We start from the raw sequence: 20,985 nt of genomic DNA, 5'->3' as shown, positions 1-20,985 counted from the left end.
GCTCAATTTCGAGCCTTGGAAGTGCCCTTTCGAAGCACTTACAACATTGCTTTTCAACGACTTGCTTTTACTCGAAATGCTTTTTACAAGTGTACGTGGGTTTTTGTTCTAAAGCTAATAATCTTAGCTTGTGCAGAGTTGTTTAACTTGTTGCTCTTTTTTGCTCTCTTTGTATTCTGTAGTTGCTCATAAAATAAATATGAGTTGTTTAATAAAGAGCATTCTCCAATAATCAGAATGAAACCATTCGAGAAGTTACATCACCGTACAATTAGTCATTGATAACAAATTATATCTTTTTTGTTTCGCCCAATAAAATGAGTAACGTGGAGATCATGTAACTAGATCGAAAGCTTAATTGGAATCGGAAATTAAGGGGGATCCGACAACAATTTAAAGCGTTTACGATTTGCAAGCTTGCCCTCGATGCTTGATCGGAATATGCCGCCAGAATAGTTATATGTACTATTACTTTTGCTTAGAGAGAATAGATTTTTGTTTTTTACGTGTAGATCAGAGATCAACGAGGGTTGTATGAAACCCTAATTTTTGTTTGTTAAGGATGTCCTTTGTAATCCACATTTATCTTTTGCTTAAATACATTCTCTATTCGCACAACTTTTATATTAAGTTTTTTGAATGAATGCTTTTAGTTTTTTGCACTTTTTGTGAATGCTTCGATCCATCATCAGTGCATTATTTTTTTTTTACTTTTCTGACGCTTTGAGGCTTCGACTATCAAGAAGGGATCGGTTGATTATCTCAATCTGGTCGTTCGCGGCTGGATGAGCAACATACATGAGTGAATGAAATCGAAGACTAGAGGTAGCTGAAATTAGCAGTTTGGCTCCACTAGTTGCCGCTGGCGGAGCTAGAAAGCAGTAGGATTAAGAGTTTGATATGTCAGCACAATGCCAGACTAATAATAAGTCGTCGGCCCGGCTAGTTGAGCAACAGTAACCTGTCTGGCTGGGAAAAGGATAGTCACCCAGATAACTAGTATGGGCTGGTAGGGGGCTATAATTAAATGGAGTGTGTGTTGGTGGAGGCATCCCCCATGCTCGAGCTTAGTCATCTTTTGACTTCAGCTACAATATCTTGCTCGATCTTATTGGTCAAGCAAGAGTGAAAGTTGACTAAGCGACCCATGTGCAATCGGTGTCGTCATGATTTCACCAATTGTGTTTTAAGATGGCCCTCAGGTTCGACTGGTGGGTTGATTGGCCGCATGCCAGAAAAATATGAGAGTCCCTATCAGAGAAACTATAGTTTTGAGGGTTTCAAAGAATGCTTGGGATACGTGCACAATCTGTTTGTGAAGCATATTTCGTAGATCTGCCTGGCGCGTGGGAGCCCGATCACGTTTGTGACAAAGTGAACCTCTGAGATCACCCTGTGGAATGGATTGTTCGCGTTTGTTGTTGAGATTGTGTAGGAGATCTATTGGATCATCCTTGACCAGGTGAGATGTGTCAGACCAACCACGTGGGATAAATTTGACTGGAGGATCAAAGTTCCATCCAGTATGAAAGGGGTTGCAGACATCCCTTTGAGGAGATGACTGTTCAGAATGATCTTGAGAGGTTAATCTGAGGTAACATGACTCAGCATGTGGACGAACAACTTGAGCCTTTCTTTTTCCCCTACGAGTAGCGCGAGGGGGGAGTTGGGGGCTAGGTGCAAGAGCACGAGGACCAGCCCTATTGGCCGGATGACCCCTAGAAGCTGGGATCTGGCGCGGTTCTAGTAGGTCGGGGACAGGTGGCTTGAATGATCAGATCTTATGGGGCGATATTGTCACGAGCCATAAAAACTTTGGATCTTGTGCGAACTATGATTTTATGCAAATAAAAAGATAGATTCCGATTTCACCAATCTAGAAGAGAGAGACTACAATTTTCTGTGGTGATCCCACGATTGGCACTAAATGTTTCGTCAAAAGAAATGAAGTAGTGAGGAGTAGAAGCAAGTGGATCAGAAACTTGATTGGAATCGAAGATTAATGGGGATTTAATGATGATTTAAGCGTCTATGATCTGCATGTGACCAACAAGGCTCGCTTCGATACGTGATATGAGCGTGTCTTCAAAATAGTTTTATGTATACCTATCGATCTTGCTTGGAGACATTAGATTTTTTATGTGTGTAGATCACAAATCAACTAGAGCTATATCAAACTCTAATATCTATTTATATAGCATGCAATTCATCCTTAATAGAAGGAACGTGCTATTAAATGTCCATATAGAATAAATTTCGTATATTTTAGCCATTAAAACCAACATGGCAGGTTTTATTTAGGCCTAGCCGATGCATTTTCCCATCAAATTTGGGGATTTTTTTCCATCATTTTTTATCCTTACATAAATGTTCCATGACAAAATTAATGAACATAAGAAGAGTTATAAAATAAACCATCTTAACATAACACCCGTAATTATATGGCAGAGGTCGGGGGTTCGATCCCCAGCCTCTGTTAATGGAAATAATTCTGTGGCTAGTTCCTAACGCTTCGTGTGTTGACAGTTGGAACAAGGAATTAGTCTCACTGTTGTCGGCGGTGAGATACCCGAAAAGACCTTATAAAGAAAATTGCTTAACTGAATTCATAGGACTATCATCACCTTTTGGTTTCTCTTTGGTTGCCCTATTTTTTGCATGCATCCATAAAAGACGCACAACTTCTCAACGTTTTTCAACTCGTCAACTCCAATGAAGATGCCCTAAGCTACGCGATATAATCATTTACTTCTTTCTTGGAAAATGTTCGGAATTTTTCCTTAATTTAACCCTTATAAGACAAGCTAAAACACAAAAGTCCATAATATTTGCACAAATTATAGAATGCATTTATATTACGTTTGAGACATTTAGTACATACATGACTTCACATTTAGCTAATAGTGATCAACTTCATATGATATAGCCTTTGTGTATACATCTGGAAGTTTTCAGCTTTATATTACAATATGTATTTATTCTCCCTGCAGATTTGTGGTGAAAATATCTGTACTACCCTTATGTTTAGCCTAATTTGGCTTGTGCATGGGGGACCAACATCGCCTATTCTTTTCTTGTTTTAGCATAATTTGAAAGTTTAGATCCAAACAAGTAGATCAACTTAGAAGTAGTCGAGTCATACTAACGTCCATTTTGGGGGCCACTTTGCAAGATTTTTTTTCACAAATATTGTTTGATTCACAAGGAATTAATTTTCATGATATTATGTTTGCTTCATTTACTTTGATTTCCGTCTAAAAATGATGTTTTAATTAATGTATCATGGTGTAATTAGTATAGTATAATGAGATATTTTTGTCAAAATAATATTGTTTAAGTTTTTCCAAATCGAACAAAACATCATGCATAAACCAATAAATATATTTTTTTGATAAAAATATTCTTATTTAATTACATAATGACACATTAATGAAAACATCATATATTTTGACGGATGGAATAATATACAACTCAAAGCTCAACCATGAGAGTGTTTAAAGGATGAAGTTTCTATCCATACCAACATCCCATTTCATGCATGTAGGAAGAATTATTTACTCAATTCGCATGGATCAAGTATGAGGAATACAATTCGAACTGATCTTTTTGATTGATTCGAATTCTGTGACTTTAATTATAATTAAATAGTGAGAATCCATAAATTCAATCCTAGTCGATGCCAGTTTTGGTTGGGGTCACTTTACAAGTTGCAACATGTTGATCAACATCCATTGATTAACTCATCCAAAGAAGATATCTTTTCTTTTTTTATTTATTATTTTTACTACAAGTCCATTACATTACTCAGAGGTCATTCAATGCAGACAACATTTTGTAGTTGAAAACTTTTTACAAGGAAATGGAATATCGAGTGTGTTGGTTTCATACATAATTATTATTGGCTCCAAAATACCTGAATGTGAAAGAAGATGGATAATTTCTTATACTCTCACTCCGAACTCACAAAGCGCCAAGCCTACCAGTGCTTCCACTTTGGAGATTATTAGGTCTATAAAGGTTTTGAACAGGAAACTAACTAGTCATCATGGTTCCCAGTTAAAATCACAATATATGATTCTCAATGCCACATAATAATATGTGGCTTTTATTAGTCATTAATTTAGGTCACTATGCCAAACATTAGTATTGAGCAACAATATAAATAAAAAGATATTCATTTTTTTAAAAATTCAGCTCTATATTTTACAGCGATGTCATGATTCTCCCACTAAATCAATAGTTTTGGTACTTTAAATTTATAAATTCGCAGAGAGAATACAATATGATATACGTGTCATGAAGATGTCCGTACTCACTTTTTTCAAAAAAAAAAATGCGAGGACTAATTAGTATATATTGCATAAAATATAGGAGAAAATTGATTTTAACTCCAAATCTACATTCATATATATATCTATTTTCATCCCTAATTAACTATGTTGTAAATTGTCCGCCTGTAATATTTATAATTACAGGATTTAAAGTTGAAAAATTATTTTTTAGGACAAATCTAAAAAGACTTTCATTCGATTATTCTTAAGGAATGAGATAATGACATGATATTTGTAACAAAGGTGTTTGGACGCACTTATTACAAAATAAAGTGAGAGGACTTTCGGCATTTTTGAAAAAAGTATTGGGAAAAATTGATTTTAGTTTAATATATATACAATATTAAATAAATAGGGGGAGGAATAGTGTTATGTGTGCGGTGTGATAAAGTTTTATGAATAGTGAAAATCAATTCAATTGTGAGGACTTTATTCCTTTCATATATATTATCTCCGTCCCTTTTTAAGTATCACTTTTACTCGTATCATCAAAATTAAAGAAAGATAAAAATATCTTACATTTGAAACAATAATATATTTGAATAGACAAAAAAGTCCAAATTAAAAGTCTTGACACATAGTAGAAGGAGAATGCTAAATAATAAACATTTTAAGTGACTCTGAGACCACTTGTTTAACAATCGAAAAATATACGGCATCACAATTAATTTTCACAATATTGTTCGGTGGAGGGCTCCAACCCAAGTGCCTTGGGGAAAAAGTGGTTGTTCTCGAGCCCTCATCGCGTTCCAATCCAACATCATGCAATTTACTATTTAGATCGCCGAAAAGGGCAGCGAGCATGAAGACTTATTCCAAGCCTTATTGCTATTTTTCCAAATCAACCAAAGCACAAGATTGAGCAAAATCCTCTTTAACGGGGTTAATCAAATCGTGCATTCAAATGTGTCATTCAAAGAAGGCCTCATTACACCATTCTTGGACATGAAATTTAGGAAATTAAAATGCATGCTTTCACAACCTAAGGACGTATGAGGAATAAGTGATAATGCTTTCATGAGCAAGAAGACATACATGACAATGCTTTTCAAAACAAATAGATCGGCCCATGTTGTCTCTTGTTGCAATTCTTTGGTGATCTAATCTCCATAGGAATGTGAAAACTTTTGGCATGAAGTTTAAATTCCAAATGAGCTTCCAGTAAGTGGGGTATTCCAATCTAGGAGGAGGAGTATTTTGCAAAGCAATATAATAAGCACAACAGACTTTGAAATCATTGTTCTTTGTTCCTTTCCAAGCCAGAGTGTCATGCTGGAATGTGTGGATAGGACCTCACATAATTTCTTTAAACCAGCGACGCTCGTAAAGTCAATCGGACCCGAGAGACATCCCATCAACCAGATTGCCAATATAGAAGTTGAAGATTTTCGAATATCGCGGGATTTAAGATCGGAAGTCTCTTCCTGCAAGAAAGAGTAAGATGGCAACCAAGGATCTTCGATTATGCGAATTAGTCGCACATTACCAATACTCCAAATAGCACCCTTACACAACGTATCTCTGCATGCGAGTATGTTTCTCCAAACAAAGGGCGGATGCCACATAACTTAGCTTTGAAGAAAGAACAAGAAGAACCTCCATCCTTATTTTGCTAACATGGCTAAAGTGAAATTTTTCATATCTCTCAAGCAGAGTCCACCGTTTCGTTTAGCCCACAAAATCATTTCCCAGTTTGCACATCTGGTCTTCTTTCGTTCTCCCCACTAGAAGTCACGAGTAGCCTTTTCTATCTCTTTCAGATTTTTCTTCAATAAAATCAAGCAACTCATGACATAACTTGGGATTGCCGAATCACTTAATTGATCAAGACTAATTTGTCGACTTTCGATAGAATTTTTAATGACCAGTCTGTCAGATTTCTCTGTAGGAACATAGGTATTAGGAACTACTGTCAAAACATAGTTTTAGATATAATTGTCACTTTTGAAAAAAAGAACATTAAAAAAAATTATTACTACAAGAACAGAAGCATATGTACAGCAATTATAAATCTAAGATGAACCATAATCATATCGTAATAGGCTCATAGGTAATTCAAAATTAATTGATAAATCATTGGCATTAAAACTTATCAAGTCGGTTCAATATAATTATATAAAATCCTTAAATAAAGTATTATTGACTCGGATGACTCTAAGATAAATCAATCAGTTCATGAGAAAATTAAGTCTATGATATACTTTCCATATACTAAAAGGAATATTCCATCAGGGCACTTGTTGTTCCTTATATAGAACAAAGCATTGTCTCAACAACAACTTTCCTTGGATATATTCATATATGTCTTGAACCAATACCTACAGATATTACATGAGACACTGATCAACTAGTAAATCAACAATGATAATTCTACTTAAAGCATTAAGTTTGAACCTGAACCGGTCCTAAACTGATACTGAGTCGAGTCTAAATCGGACACGAACCGTATGTGAATGGTTCATATACGGTTCAAATTTTTCACGAACCAGAATCGGTCCAAAACCGCCTAAGAATCGGTTCCTGGCTGGGTCATTGAAAATATGACCCTGAACCTCTGGTTCATTGAACCGGAACCGGCTCTTGAGCAGGCCTACATGGGTCTAATTCTCTTGATTTTTAAACTTGGTTGAATTATGTTTTTGAGCTACTTGCCGAAGAAGCTTTACTACATTTTTTCGTACCTGTCGGTGGATTTGGTGAAATTGTGAACATGCCATCCGTAGGTGGATGTTGGAACACAAATGCCTTGAGTAAGGAACTTTGGTCCAACGTCATGTTGTTGTCGAGGGATGCCAGATTATTGGAGAAAATCTAGCGTTGGAATTATCAAGTTGATTTTTGATGCATCATTTACCTATAGTTCTTTGAGAAATTGCTTTGGTTTTGTGGCTCGTGATAGTCAAGGATATGTTATTGCGTCTTGGAGGGCTATTTCGTGGGCGACAAGCATGTAGGTCCAATTACTTGTGCTTGAAAGTGATGACTATTCAACCACTCAGCCATCTCTCCTACATAATGATTATGTCCCCGAAACTGAGTGAATCGCGAGCCATTCATATTAGATATATAGGTGCATACAATCAATTTCTAACTATAAAAATAGAATACTTTTGACCTTTTTCAAGGCTGGACAATAAAGATCATTTTTTTGTTTTTTAAGACTTTTTTTAATTATTTTTTACTTTATTATTAAATAAATTTACTGAAAAATATACTTTGTTTAATGAAATATGTGTATTGTGCTTTGCATTTATTGTTTAAATAATAATATTAATTATGTTATATTTATATTTATATTAATAAAATAATATATCGGATCGGATCTCTCGGATAACAATTTTCTACATCCGTAACCAATCCGCTCCGTAAATTTTTCGATCCGAATCCGATCTGCAACGGATTAGAAATTTTATCCGATCTGTAGGATCGGATCTAAATTGCCCCCTTGGCCGTTTGTAAAAATATATCAACTCCACTATAGTTTCCATTATTTAAGGTTACCATAAACAGCCGAACATATAAGAATCATGCTTTATGTCAACTATAAAGAATGATGGCTATATTGGAATAAATCCACAAAATAGAGGTTCCATTCGTCACGTCACAAAAACCTCCCTCGAGTGTCCAACAGCCAACTGAGGATTTTCCAATCCTTAATGGCTTTCAAAGCTTTCTCATATAGACATGATTAAGATGGTTTCAGATTCAAACCATTGACACACAGACAGTTCATGAAAATGAAGGACATGTTTAGAAACAGTGTCACAAGCGTTTTCAGGCAGTAAAATAGAGACAAAGTTTTCCTGTTCTGGGATGAAAACGGTAGTTGGCGAGGTGAGAATATGAAGTGGAGACGAGGATGCATTATCAAGTTATACTCTCGAGTACAGAGAACGAGTTGTTAATGCATCTCGACCTCCACTTCGTCCACTACTTTGGCAACTGTAACAAAGGCAGAATAAGATAGATCATAAAAAGCATACTTTCTGATGAGACAGGGAGAAAATATTTTTCTTTATGGGAAGCTGATCACATGTCTTCTAGCAAGTTCTTTCAACAAAAAAAGGAAAGATAATGACAAAGCACAAGTGGCTCCAAAATGCATTTGTACTGCACATACACACTAAATGCACAAAAGGAAAGCCACAAAGCTCCAACATGAAGAAACCCACATAGATCCTCATGTTTCTAAAGCAAGAATATTGAAAAATTGGAAAGATACCACCATATCTTTCCTAGCATTATTAGCAATGCTTTGTGGGTCCCTACCAACAAATACATTGAAACAAAAGTCTAATAGAATACAAATGCACCAGATCATTCTTAGTTGAAAGCTTACCATTCACTCACTCCTTATAAACATATATAAACAGGAAATGCATCTATTTATACAAGTGCTACCTTTGTCACATTCCATACCTATCTCAATGAAAGAAACTCTCTCATTCAACATCTGTCGGTAACTTTATCCACCACCACGGAGCAGATGATATAAATTATTACCTCAAGACAAAAATATCTGTCAATCAATAATACTACTAACTCCGGACCAAATGAAAAGTTGTACTAGGATGGAAAACTATAAGATATATGGATCAAAAGAAATCTCAAGCAATATAGGCGCTGAAAGCAGAACACGTGTCGAAAACTTAAGACTAGGACACGTCTAACATGAAATTTGTGGAATATCAGCGTCTATCAACGAAGTTGAACCAAAGAAAAAAACTGTTAGGATAAATTGACTTCCATGTTGAAAGTGAAGATAAGTCCAATAAGTACATACAAGTCATAATACACTATCTTAGGTATGGCTGATTTAGATTATATTCCTACATCTTTAATGGCTAGTAAGAAGCAGATGCTGCCGACAGTTCAAATAGTTTGAGGTATTGACCTTGACCATTGATGGAATCGTTTGTGAGATGTCAAAACTCAAACTTGAGTTTCTTTGGTTACTCAAAAAAAGAGAACCATGAAAAGTAGATTTGATTCGAGGAGAGGAGAGGAGAAAGAAGGAGAAATTTAAGGTGGGGAATCCTGAGATTGACAAGTGAAACAGAGAAGATGACATCAGCATCCCCCCAGGAACACCAAGCAACACCAAGTAGGGCCACTGAATTGAAAATATATAAATAAAAAGAAAACATCCTATCTTACTTAGTTATCAAGTTCATACTTCTATCTTCATTTATTACCTGTCACTCTCTCAAAGTCCAACACTCCAAAGAGTTGGCCATAATCATCCCACACTTTCCATTCAACTTGCTTTAACAGCCCTTCTTAGTTTTAGTACACTCAAAAAATGAGCTTCCAGGGAGAAAGTGAAACTAAAATAACAAACAGCAAACAACACGAGGAAATAGGTATCAGAAATCATACCGATAAAGAAGCATCTGAGAAAGAGAATCCAGGAGAGTGGCTAAACCTCAGTCTAGGAGGCAATTCACTCTCCTCCACAGCAGCGGTTACTGATTTCGGAAGACCTAGTGGCGCAACCAAGGTCTTTTCGTGTAACTTCTGCATGAGGAAGTTTTACAGTTCACAAGCATTGGGAGGCCACCAGAATGCTCACAAGCGGGAGAGAGGTGCAGCCAGAAGATTCCAGTCACAGAAAATGATGTCCATGATGGGTTTCCCAATGAATGGTCATATGGCGAGATCATTAGGCGTTCAAGCCCATTCACTCCTTCATAAGCCAGCTGGCAGAGATGGAAGCGCAACAGTTGCAAAATTTAACAATGCTCATACAGGATACGGAATAGCATGGACACCCTTAATGCTAGAGGATGCAATGGATATGATGTGGCCAGGCAGCTTTCGATTTGATCCACAACTACCAGAGCCTCCGCCATCACAGTCGGAAAAGCTCTTGGACTTGAACCTTCGGTTGTGATCCGTCGATCGCCAGGGACAGCCACGGCCACAGTATTATTTTCTCGCCTTCTATTCTAATATGTTTCCATTCTATCAGCTCTTGAATTGTTCATTTCTATCAAGTAGAGTAACTAACTTAGGTAATAGGCCAGTGCCTTTGAAGATGAAACACTGGATGATGGCTACATAATAAAGCTAGAAGAAACACCAAGAATTTCGCATTACCATGCACCCTGTAATGTATGTAATGAATCCTAGTTTTCAGTTTTTCTTCCCCTAAATGCTTTAGTGCAAGCATACAAATGAACAATCATGTAAAGGTCTTATATTATCCTCAAGCAGCATATTTGTTCAATTTCAATCATGCACTTAAATCACTCCATTATTCACGCTACAACTGTGTGCAAGCATACAAACAGTAGAAGCCTCCAAATTTTGCCCAGAGAGAAAAGAATAAAAGAGATCTTTTCAATTGATTACATGGTAGCAGGTTATGGCCTGCACCTATATGAAAATTTCAACAGCATGCCACAAACAAAGTAAGTATCCACAAACCTGCATCATGATCTAAATGGAAATATTGCGAGCCACACCAGTACATCCATGAAACCTAATCTGTGCAAGGATCTGAGGAAGATGTCAATGATTAAAGGTGATGGAGAAAAAAAAAAGAGGTGCAAAACAGCTAGGTTTCTGATCTGGAACAGGAAAACTGTTTCATTTGTGTGAAGCTCTTTCATAAATGCAAACTAGTCAACTCAGCCACAATAAAGTAGGTGAAATGATAAAATCTTCGAATCACAACACATTTAATCTTTCAAAAAATCTAGAACCATAATCTGTTAAAATAAAAATAAAACAAAAGGGATTCTGATTCATACATCCAGCATAAGCATAACCCTTTTGATATGATAACTACATGATGCTTCCAAAAAATATGTTGTCATTTCCTTTTCACACCTAGTCTCTTTGCACTTAAAGGTTCTTATGGAAGATAAATAAGAGCATCTTACAAAATCACTGTATTAACAGAAACTTTGATATCATTCAACAAAATAGCTCACTAAGAATGAAGTAACTAGTGTGAAAGAAAATTTGTTTATCGAAACTAAATTCTTTATGATACAATAGAGGCATAATTATGAATCATTTAGCATGGAGATAATTTACGCCTTCATAGATGGACATGGGAGTTTAAGCTTTTGGCTCTTGTGCATGACAACAGGAAGCTTCTGGCTTATGATGCTTGGATCACTATATGCCGCAGAATCAGCCGGATACCCTTTCTGCATCATTTAATCAGAAACTCAATGGATTGATTGAGAAACAACCACCAGTCTAAGGAAAAATTAACAACGTGGAAACTATTTACTAAAAGATGTCTAACTTACAGCATTCAGAGCTTGGAATGAGGCTTCTCTCCAGCAACATTCTCGAAGAATTACGGGGTTTTCCTTACTTTTAAAAATACAGTGCATACGAGTGTCCCTTAACCTCATCAGCACGCCATCGACTCTAAGCTACAGATTCTAGACTTATTATAAGAACATGAAGTCTGGAAACATGCAGAATGGCAGATACATATGAACCAGAAACCATGACGAAAGAAAAATGGTTTTGAAAAGCATGAAGTTTTTAATGTTCAAATTATGTTTCTTCTACGGCCTGTATTTGAAAAGATGATGAAGAAGGTGGTAAAAGAACACAGGGACCAAAGTATAACTACATACCCATCACCCACTTCAATCTTTTGTCTCAATTGTGCCACAAGGCATTGTATGATTGGTCAATTAAGTATGACTGGCACCACAGCATCAATATTTAATGGCGTTAATCCTAAGGGTCCAAATAAACAGCACATATGTTACTAACCCTAGGGACAGACTAATGGTTTGTAATCCTTTAGGGTTTTTGGGTAAAAATGTGAAACAAGATGGACCAAATGTACAGTTCAGCCCATTGATATATATATATATATAATATATATTTATATCTGTTTGAGTTCGGTTACCCAAGTATCCTAAATAAAAGTTACATTTCTTAACCAAATGCAATCTCTTTTTGACAATCTTATAGATGAAAAATTCATTTAAGGAATCTAGAAATGAGTTCTTTACAAGTGACATATTCGATGTGTTTACAGAGCTGACCATCTAGGGGAAATCATAAAATGGATAGAAAGAATCATCTGCCAAAACAATTACTAGGAAAGTAGGGTTGTTGGAAAGATAGGCTGGAATGTTCAGCGATGTGGACCAACAATAAAGTAAATTAGAAAACAAACTCACCCAGAACCGCAACAGAAGAAACCAAGAACTTGGCATGACTCTCTACAAAAGTTAAAAAAAAGGAATCCAATCAGCATTCAGCCACTCCAGTATTTGCTTGTAAAGCACAAATGATTCAAATAAGGTTAAGAATTCAAGATTACCACTTTCACAGTCAAAAGTGATACTCCATTATCAGCCAACTCGTCTTCATATAGAACTACCTGTAAAATGAAAACGACAACTTTCATAGTATCATTACATGCAAATGCTGATTGGACATTGGAGAATTAAAAAACAGCAGAAACTAGTGGGAGTACAAAATCAAAGATACCTACCTCATCATAGTAGAGAATAGGCTCTTTGGATGCCAAAGAAACAACATCAATCTGCTCCTTACAATATTCCCAGATGAGGTTGCAAGAACCATCTGAGAGTTTACCGCTTGTACCCTGACAGAAGATCAGCACCGACAATAAATACAAGAAAGATCAATCTTGAGTAACATTCTATATGTTACACAACTTCACTGCAAGGAAATAAGATATAGAGGAAATGGGCTTTATAGAAGACAATCTAAAAGTTTTTGCCACCTAAAAGGAAACTGCATAGATACTCACTCTAATTGGTAGTGCTCTTACTCTAAAAACTAATCAGAGAGCCACACCCAAAGGAAAAAAGAATGAAGAGTTAAAGTCATTTATGCATTAAAAGGGAGTGCAAAGTGCAAACCTTCTCTGTGTCTATCTCAATTGTTTCACTGCCAGAATAAGGCGTTGTGAATGTGTAGTCGTAATCTAAGATCACCTGCTGGAAGGGTTTGCTGCAATTTCAAGAAACATTCAGAGACCAATACGCAATATATTTGAATTGTTAAGGACTTCTAAATCTAAGCAAACCAATTGATGAAGGCTTATGAGACTCTAAAAATGTGAATGCCATCGATGATGGCAATGCACGAATCAAGGTTAGTATAGAATTTGCTGATACAATAACAGCAAATAAAACCAATCAGAAGAAGATAAGAGAAAACACGTTGTCTTATGTTCTGGTCTAAATATCTCATTTAGGAAGCAAAATATAGAAATATTGAATGGACTGTGCATCAAGTAGATTGATGAATCAGGACAGGGGCTGAACTTTGATTCTTACAAAGGGATGATGAAATACTTGGCTTGATGCAGTATACTAATAGCCAACAGAAAAAACTGCATCTTCTACAGTCGTTTAAAAAAAAATAACAAGGAGGTGAGTGTGACTCGCAGAATACCTTCTGAATTTCCATTGTGCAGCTGCAGGAACCTCAACTGGTGGCAAGGATTTATGCTTCCAGCCAATTAGTGCATCTAATGCATTGAAATGGATTTTAGCGCCACTACTCACATGCTTTAGGATCAAGGAATTCTCTCCAAAAACCATCTCAGGTAAATGAGACGTTTTAAGCTTCTGCTCCCACCTGCAAGTACGCCAAACACGCATAACCATAAAATTTCCAAATCCATCCAATCCAGATTTAAATTATTCAAGAATAATAGCTCAACAGCAACAAAAACTAACATTAGCCAATTCAGTTAAGCTAGCATTAAGTTGCCTAATTCACTTTGCTTTGAACAAACCGAAAATGCTTGATGAACAATGTAATTAAAACAACAAAAAAATTGATTAAGAGGGATGAAGAGAGTACTGTAAGACAGATGAGGAGTTGAGAATGGATCCTCTACGGGACTCGATTTCCCAGCCATGAATAAACAATCCTCGCCGTCCGTCGGACAAAAGTTTTCCGCCGTATGAGTTCAACTCCTCCTCGTCCAACTCTATTACCTCCATGTTTTTTCCAGTCTCAATGGATTCGTTAACATATGATGACGACGGTGCAATTTTCAAACTACACTTTGATTTGATTGTTAGCTCATTGATAATATGGGCCTTTTGTTTTAAGCTAAAGCCCAAAGTTTTCTAATACTCCATCAATTAAAGCCTCTTTTGGAATAAACTTTTTCGGGTCATTTCAACGATAAATAAACAGCATGACGAATTTGATAGTTTAGATAACTGAAAAAGAGTGTCAAGATTAATGACAAGTTGGGGGAGCATGAAACATTTTTTGTGTTATATTCTTAATACAAATCTATCCACCCAAAATTCGCTTTCTCAAAAGTCGAACCCCGTGATTTTTTGATAAAGAAAATGTTTTAACTATTGAGTCATGCTCTGATTGGCTGGTGAGCATAAAACATTGAATATGAAATTAAAATTCAGTACATTATCTAGTTAATAATATTCATTAGATACATGTTCATATGAATGACTCCCTAATTATAGATTGCTCCGGAACGTAGACTGCTCCTGAACTAGCTCGAGACTCGTAGTCTACGCCAGGGAGGACATGCGTTTCATCTTGAGCAATTTGTTGGTATAAAGTAGCTAACTCTCGCTTTTTCTATACTGATACAAAATTACTTGTATCTCCTTCAGACTTTCAAATATGGTATAATAAATGGAGGTGTGGTGATCGTTAGCTAGGTGTCACGTTTGCTTTGACGTTAGTGCGTGCGTTAAAGAGAATTTTGGCTTGCTTTTAGCTCAGCCGTGTTTTGTGGTTGTTATATGCTCGTGTGGTGTGCTCCTTCACTTTTTAAGTGGTATTCTCAATCGTTTAGCTAGAGGTGATGATTAGGGTTGCATTTGAAGTGGGGAGATATCATGAAGTCTTCTACCTACTTGATGTATCTATCAGGCATTGTTTTGTCATTGTTAAATCTTCTGTGGTGTTTTATAATTTACCTTGATAACTAGCTTATTTATGATCATGTTTGATAATAGTTACGAATTTTACAAGATTTGAAAGGTCAAGAGATTATTACTCGAGGAAGTATTAATTAGGAAAATAAATTAGCTAAGCCATCTTTTAACATTCTTTCTACTTTCAATATAATAACTAGTTGTTGGTCCGTGTCCATTGGATGGATTTATTATCCATGATATACAAGAAAAATAATACTAATATATATAAAATTTTCCATACATAAAAATTAATACACATATACATATATATACATGTATATATATATAATATTTAGTTTGGATATACTTGGAGTTATAATCTTATAGACAATAGGAACAACAAAAAAAATTGCAATGAATCACCACACGAGCATATAAATAAACTAAATTCAACATTGTCAAAATCTTAAACTTATCGCCGGTAGAAAATAGGGCTACCGTCACGCCATTCATCTCCACGGCCTTAAAAACGTGGCGGAAGGTTATTTATGGCCATGGTTTTTCTAATCGTGGTATTTTGTTTCTCCACGAATAAAAAATCGTGTCGTTAGATACTTTACACCACAGTTTTGTGACAATGAATAAATATCGTTCCTGAAAGGATAATACACCATGCTTTAACAACCATGGAGAGCGTTATATGTCATTTGAAAACCAAAATGTTGCCTATCTAGGATGATGACTGTTAAATTAGCAATAAAAAACACAACCCTTCACATGCATTCATTCAAGGCACAATCTCCTGGACTTCCCTCCTTTATGTACTATATAACATTTGTATAAATACTCACTTTTTCCTACTTTGTATGTTACAAAAGCATATACATCTGAGATCATGAAATCTCCAACCGATAACAATAGTATTAATGACGGAAAGAAGGATGGAAACGTAAAGAGGAAGAGGGCCAATTGCGACGCATCAACGATTATAAATAAGAAAACCAAGAAAAACTGGGGTCCCAATAAGAAAAAAATTACCTGGCACCCTGATGAAGAACTATACGGTTCATACCATGCTTCAGAAGACTCAGAGAATTGGTATGATTCAAGAGAAGAAAAGTGGTTTAATGATCTCTATAGTTGGAAAGAAAACCGCATTGAGAAGGAACAAACGTCCGATGAGCTTAATGGTTATGATAGCAATGATGAAGCGGAATGCAATCATATTTATGACGAAGGAAACGATGACCCTTCATCGACCGATGACTATAAGTCTGCTGAGGAAGAGGATGATGATCATTCGGTCAGTGATGAAGATGAAGAGAATGAAGAAGATGACGACGTTGATGACTTAAATAATCGTAATATAAATTGTAATATAATTTAAGATTTAGTATATATAAGAAATAAAGTAATTAATCAAAATAGTTTGTTATCTACTCTTTTAAGTGATTGATTTGCAATGTTTGCGAAATACACCACGATTGTTCTAAAACGTGGAGTGTATTATATGTCCATGGCTTTATAACCATGGCTATAGGCTATAGATTTTAGGCACGCTTAGCAAACAGTGGCCATAATGAACAAGATTTATTAACTTTTCAGATTTGCCTTATCTTATTGATCGAAACACTCAAAAATGATAATGTATTGCACGTCTTCATTATCCATGTAACCCTAATTTCCCCTTTTACACACTCTCTCAAATACTCTCTAGGATTTCAGAGTCTCAATTTTCATTCCACATTTTTGTCGTTTTGTTTCTCACTAGTGCGCGCTAATTTCTTCATTTTAAAGTAAAATTTTCATTCTACTTTCTATTATTTTGAGTTTCTGGTTTGTTGTGGATGAATGCGCTCTGATCGACTTTGATAGTTGTAGTTGTAGATGTAGTTGGTATTTAAGTGATAATGTACATGAAATTGGTAGCTGAAGTTGCTATTTAAGGAATTGACAAATCTCTCTAATCGTTGGTTTAATTAACAGATTTTGAAGTTTTGTGATTTACTCTGTTTTGGAATTGGTAGTACATGCAATTGATAGTTTTAGTTGAATATGGAGCCCGTGGTGTTTGGATGGGGCGGAGCCAATGGTGTTTGGCTGGGGCCATATGGTCCCTCCAAGGTTTTTTTTTGTAATTTACTTTTAATGTATTCAATCATTTTACATATTTGTATATCATGTTATGTGAATCGATGAATCACACATTCCACATATTATTCTCTTTTCAGTCAAAAATGTCGGTGATTACAATTCTAGAGAAAAGTAGGGTGGTTTCGATGTTAATTTCAGAGTATGATATTAATGAGGTTGATGTAATAGTAAGTGTACATTATGTAATATGATGGTCATTTCAATTGTTACTTATATGAAGGATTGGATAGTTAATTTAAATTTTTTTTATTATCTCTTTGTAATTTCAAGCCTTGCCAAATGAATGGCTAGCTTTTATTCAAAGGAGGGAGGTCACCACTCTCATTGTTAAGAATTGGAAAGATCCCAATCCATGTAGGATGTTTAAGAAATACTTCCCTCAATCTTGTCGTTTATACCGTTTTCCAACCAACGGAGGGAGGAGTACCAAAATAGCCATATGGGGATTTAGTATTTTCTGGCAGCTCATTGTATTAAGGCAGGAACAATTCTTTACTTCCAAGTTGTAGAGGAGGTTGACGGTATCGACCTGAGAGTTTAAGTTTTTTCGTGTGTTGATCCTATTAACATTGATTATGGACTTGCTGGTGAGTGGATCATCAGATCTATTTTTTTATTGGCACTCTTACATTCGTCGAGAATCCTTTTGGTAATCCGTCGGATGTTAAAGTTGAGGTTCAGAGACAACTTTATACCCATATCAGAGTGGAAGAAGAGCGTCTACGGTTGATCCCACTGGTATGATATCATCTTTGCTATTAGGATTTTTTTGCTTGACATGCTACCTTCATATTTGGTTTGTTTTTTTTTCTTTTGTTATATGTGTAGTCTATAATGTTCATGTCAACGCGTTGGTGCTTGGCTATAATCATGTCAGGTTAGTTCACCTTGTTTTCCCTTATGCGGTTTACACTTGTATGCTGTCAGTCAACATTGAGGCAAACAATTGAAGAATTTCATGCTTCGAGTAGAACCTCTTCTATGCAAATAAGTAAATAGTCGTAGGAGATAGGATAAAACTACAATGGGCTAGACTGATAGATAATGGTGCAACTGTTCTATTGGCCGGAGTCTGGAAAATATCCTGTTAGGGTGATGAACATCATTAAACAAATGTGTCTTTTGAACAAATACACTGGAAGACTTTAATGTTGTGGATATTAATGTTGATGCAGTCAGATTATTAATTTTTTGTTTTGTTCTTATTATGTGTATAAAATTATGTTTTAGGATTAATATTTTGGATTTATTTTAACTAGAATGGATCTGTGGAAAGATTGTAATGCAAGTGGCTACCATATCAGGAAATCGATGTTGGGGATAGAGTATAGTAATTGGTCACGGTTTGTAAAATGTGGAGATTTTGAACACGAAAAACATGTGATATAAGTTTAGTAACCATGAAGTGTTCTTATCAATGGCCACGGTTTTTAAACCGTTGTCATATGGTTGGCGATTTTTTAAAATTTTTAACAAAGTCAAAATTAGATCGCGCGCTCCTTCTCATTTCACTTCATCTTACTTAGTCTATCTGAAATCATATTCATCTTCTCAAAGCTTAGACTTTCACTCTCACTCATCTCTCAAAGCTCAATTCTTCTCAATTTCATCATCTATTCTTCACCATTCCGTCGTATCTTCTTCTCACTTCCGTCATCTCTCTCACCCAACACGCTTGTGAACGCATTTCCATATCGTGTTGGAGTGAAGGTAAGAACTCGAAGAATATTATTTAAATTTATGGTTTGAAGCAAAACACAATGTGTTTCGAACTAATTTTGGGTTTTGCATATTTTTTGTTAATCTAGTGTATATCTTTGTAAGTTGATGGTAACTCGTCTTTTTAATCGCTCATAGCTCGCTGTTCAATAGTTCGACGCGCTGAGAATTGGCTTATTGGTTTATATTTAACAAGGTATACAATTTGATTGATTGGATAGTAATTGATGAATGGAAATATATGAACTGATTGAGTTGATGCCAAAACAACTTACAACTTTTTTTTGGATAAAAGCACTTTAATAATTATTTGTATCAAAGAGAGAAGTATTGAAGCCGAAATTTGTTCCTTCTCGCTTATTGCCAACGCGAGCTTAAAGCTTGACCAAAATTTTACCTCATATTTCTAATTTTACCCTCATCTATTAGTTAAAATACCATAAATATCCTTCCATCTTCCCATAAAGTTACAACGACCAACCCTAAATTTTCGGGCTCCCCTCATTGCAGCCGATGCTGGTGCATTTCTTCTACTTGATTCAGGGTAAGTTTCAATCTCTTTCATAACTTAGAGTTTACTTGATTACTGAACGATTAAGCTCAAGTTGAAGAGAAATTTCTCCCATTAGTGATTGCGAGGTTTTGATGTTGAGCAATTGTTTCAGTTTTTTCATGATTTCATAAGAAAATATTTAATTAAAGCTCTAATTTGATCATCTAGATCTTGTTGCATAAAGTTGTATCTGTTCTTTTAAATTAGTGAGTCTTTCAGTTCTCTATCTTATGTACTAGTATTTCTCATGCAGTTTGCAATTGCTCTCTTATTTAGAAAGGGAAAAAAATAAGTATTTTAATTTTGTGTCCTATGGATGCAAGGTTTAAGTCAATGTTTCATGTAGGTTGTGGTAACATAAATTTGAGACCCAGATCATGGTTTATTTGTTTTGAAAAGATGGACTAATAGAATAACCTAGCTTCAATTGTTTGAGAGGCAAAGCTTTTATTGTAATAAGTCTTCTTAATTTCATAACGAAACTTAAGATAGTGACACAACATGAAGTTGAATGCCTAATTTTTTTTATTGATATTAAATGTACAATGCTTCTCTCGCATTATATCTATAAGCACAATTGTATGTCATTGCTTTATTAGTTACTAGTGTCAGGTGCTCGCGCGTTTGTTGCCATCTTTTGGTCGACATATGTGTTAGTTTCTAGACAATGTTTCGGTTTCGTTGCAATTTTTATTTCATTTTATTGGAGCATGAGGTTGATTGTTTTATTTTAATGGATGAATTAACCCGAAATTAGGAATCAAGTTACCCAGCACAAGTATGAAATGAATAGATTTTTTTGATCTAAAACCCGAAATCAACTTTCCTGAAAAGGGAATATACATAAAAAATTGAAAATCAAATGACATTGATCTTAAATTATGGAAATGTGTTAAGCTACATATGTACCGGTAAGAATAATCATACTACAATAGTCAATAGAGGTATAAGGATGTTTTCAAGTCATTGTACTAATCTCAATTTTCAGTAGATAGCATAAGCTTATTTTTTCCAAATAAACAACATATGAAGTTACCCAACACAATAGACCATCTGCAGCCCCAAATATAGATTTACGAAATAATTGAGGGCAAATTCAATAAAAAATATGAATGATGGAAAGAATAAATTAAAAGAAAAATGTGGATTTTTTTTATTTTTATTTCTGATTAGAATTCCAAATTTCAGGCAAGCCATGACTAAAAATAAATTTCAGTGTCAAACTAATAGGCTAGCGACAAGTATACTCATTCCAATCTAGTTAGAATCAAAACTTGTCGAGTTATTATGAATTTACGACAAAGCAGTTCTAGTTCCACATTGACGTAAGCATTTCTAGGAACTTATTAATTTCATTAAAAAT

General features: G+C 35.3%; 2 protein-coding genes across 2 annotated transcripts; one reads left to right on the top strand and one right to left on the bottom strand.

Annotated features, from left to right (window-relative positions):
- Positions 1–9,633: 9,633 nt before the first annotated feature.
- Positions 9,634–10,224, top strand: LOC139885051 (zinc finger protein 7-like). Its single transcript, XM_071869002.1, has one exon. It carries the CDS (start codon positions 9,634–9,636, stop codon positions 10,222–10,224), a length of 591 nt encoding a protein of 196 aa, XP_071725103.1.
- A 1,147-nt stretch (positions 10,225–11,371) lies between these two features.
- Positions 11,372–14,299, bottom strand: LOC139885050 (TIP41-like protein). The gene is made up of 8 exons (XM_071869001.1): positions 14,157–14,299; positions 13,743–13,928; positions 13,205–13,295; positions 12,811–12,924; positions 12,637–12,696; positions 12,494–12,535; positions 11,597–11,725; positions 11,372–11,491 (listed from the first exon to the last, which is right to left on the bottom strand). Exons 1-8 carry the CDS (start codon positions 14,297–14,299, stop codon positions 11,372–11,374), a joined length of 885 nt encoding a protein of 294 aa, XP_071725102.1.
- Positions 14,300–20,985: the final 6,686 nt, after the last annotated feature.

Source organism: Rutidosis leptorrhynchoides, unplaced genomic scaffold (assembly GCF_046630445.1).
Source record: "Rutidosis leptorrhynchoides isolate AG116_Rl617_1_P2 unplaced genomic scaffold, CSIRO_AGI_Rlap_v1 contig73, whole genome shotgun sequence".
Taxonomy (NCBI): Eukaryota; Viridiplantae; Streptophyta; class Magnoliopsida; order Asterales; family Asteraceae; genus Rutidosis; species Rutidosis leptorrhynchoides.
Note: the sequence above shows the minus strand (reverse complement) of the source record. Positions and strands in the feature narration are given on the sequence as shown.

Bases quoted from the DNA above. Each gene is read 5' to 3' on its own strand.
- LOC139885050 (XM_071869001.1), bottom strand. From the start codon at position 14,299: ATGGAGGTAATAGAGTTGGACGAGGAGGAGTTGAACTCATACGGCGGA. The intron at 13,929-14,156 runs GTACTCTCTTCA...GCGTACTTGCAG, and splicing joins AACTCCTCATCTGTCTTACA to GTGGGAGCAGAAGCTTAAAA. The intron at 12,925-13,204 runs GTTTGCACTTTG...ATCTTCTGTCAG, and splicing joins TTGAGATAGACACAGAGAAG to GGTACAAGCGGTAAACTCTC.
- LOC139885051 (XM_071869002.1), top strand. From the start codon at position 9,634: ATGAGCTTCCAGGGAGAAAGTGAAACTAAAATAACAAACAGCAAACAA.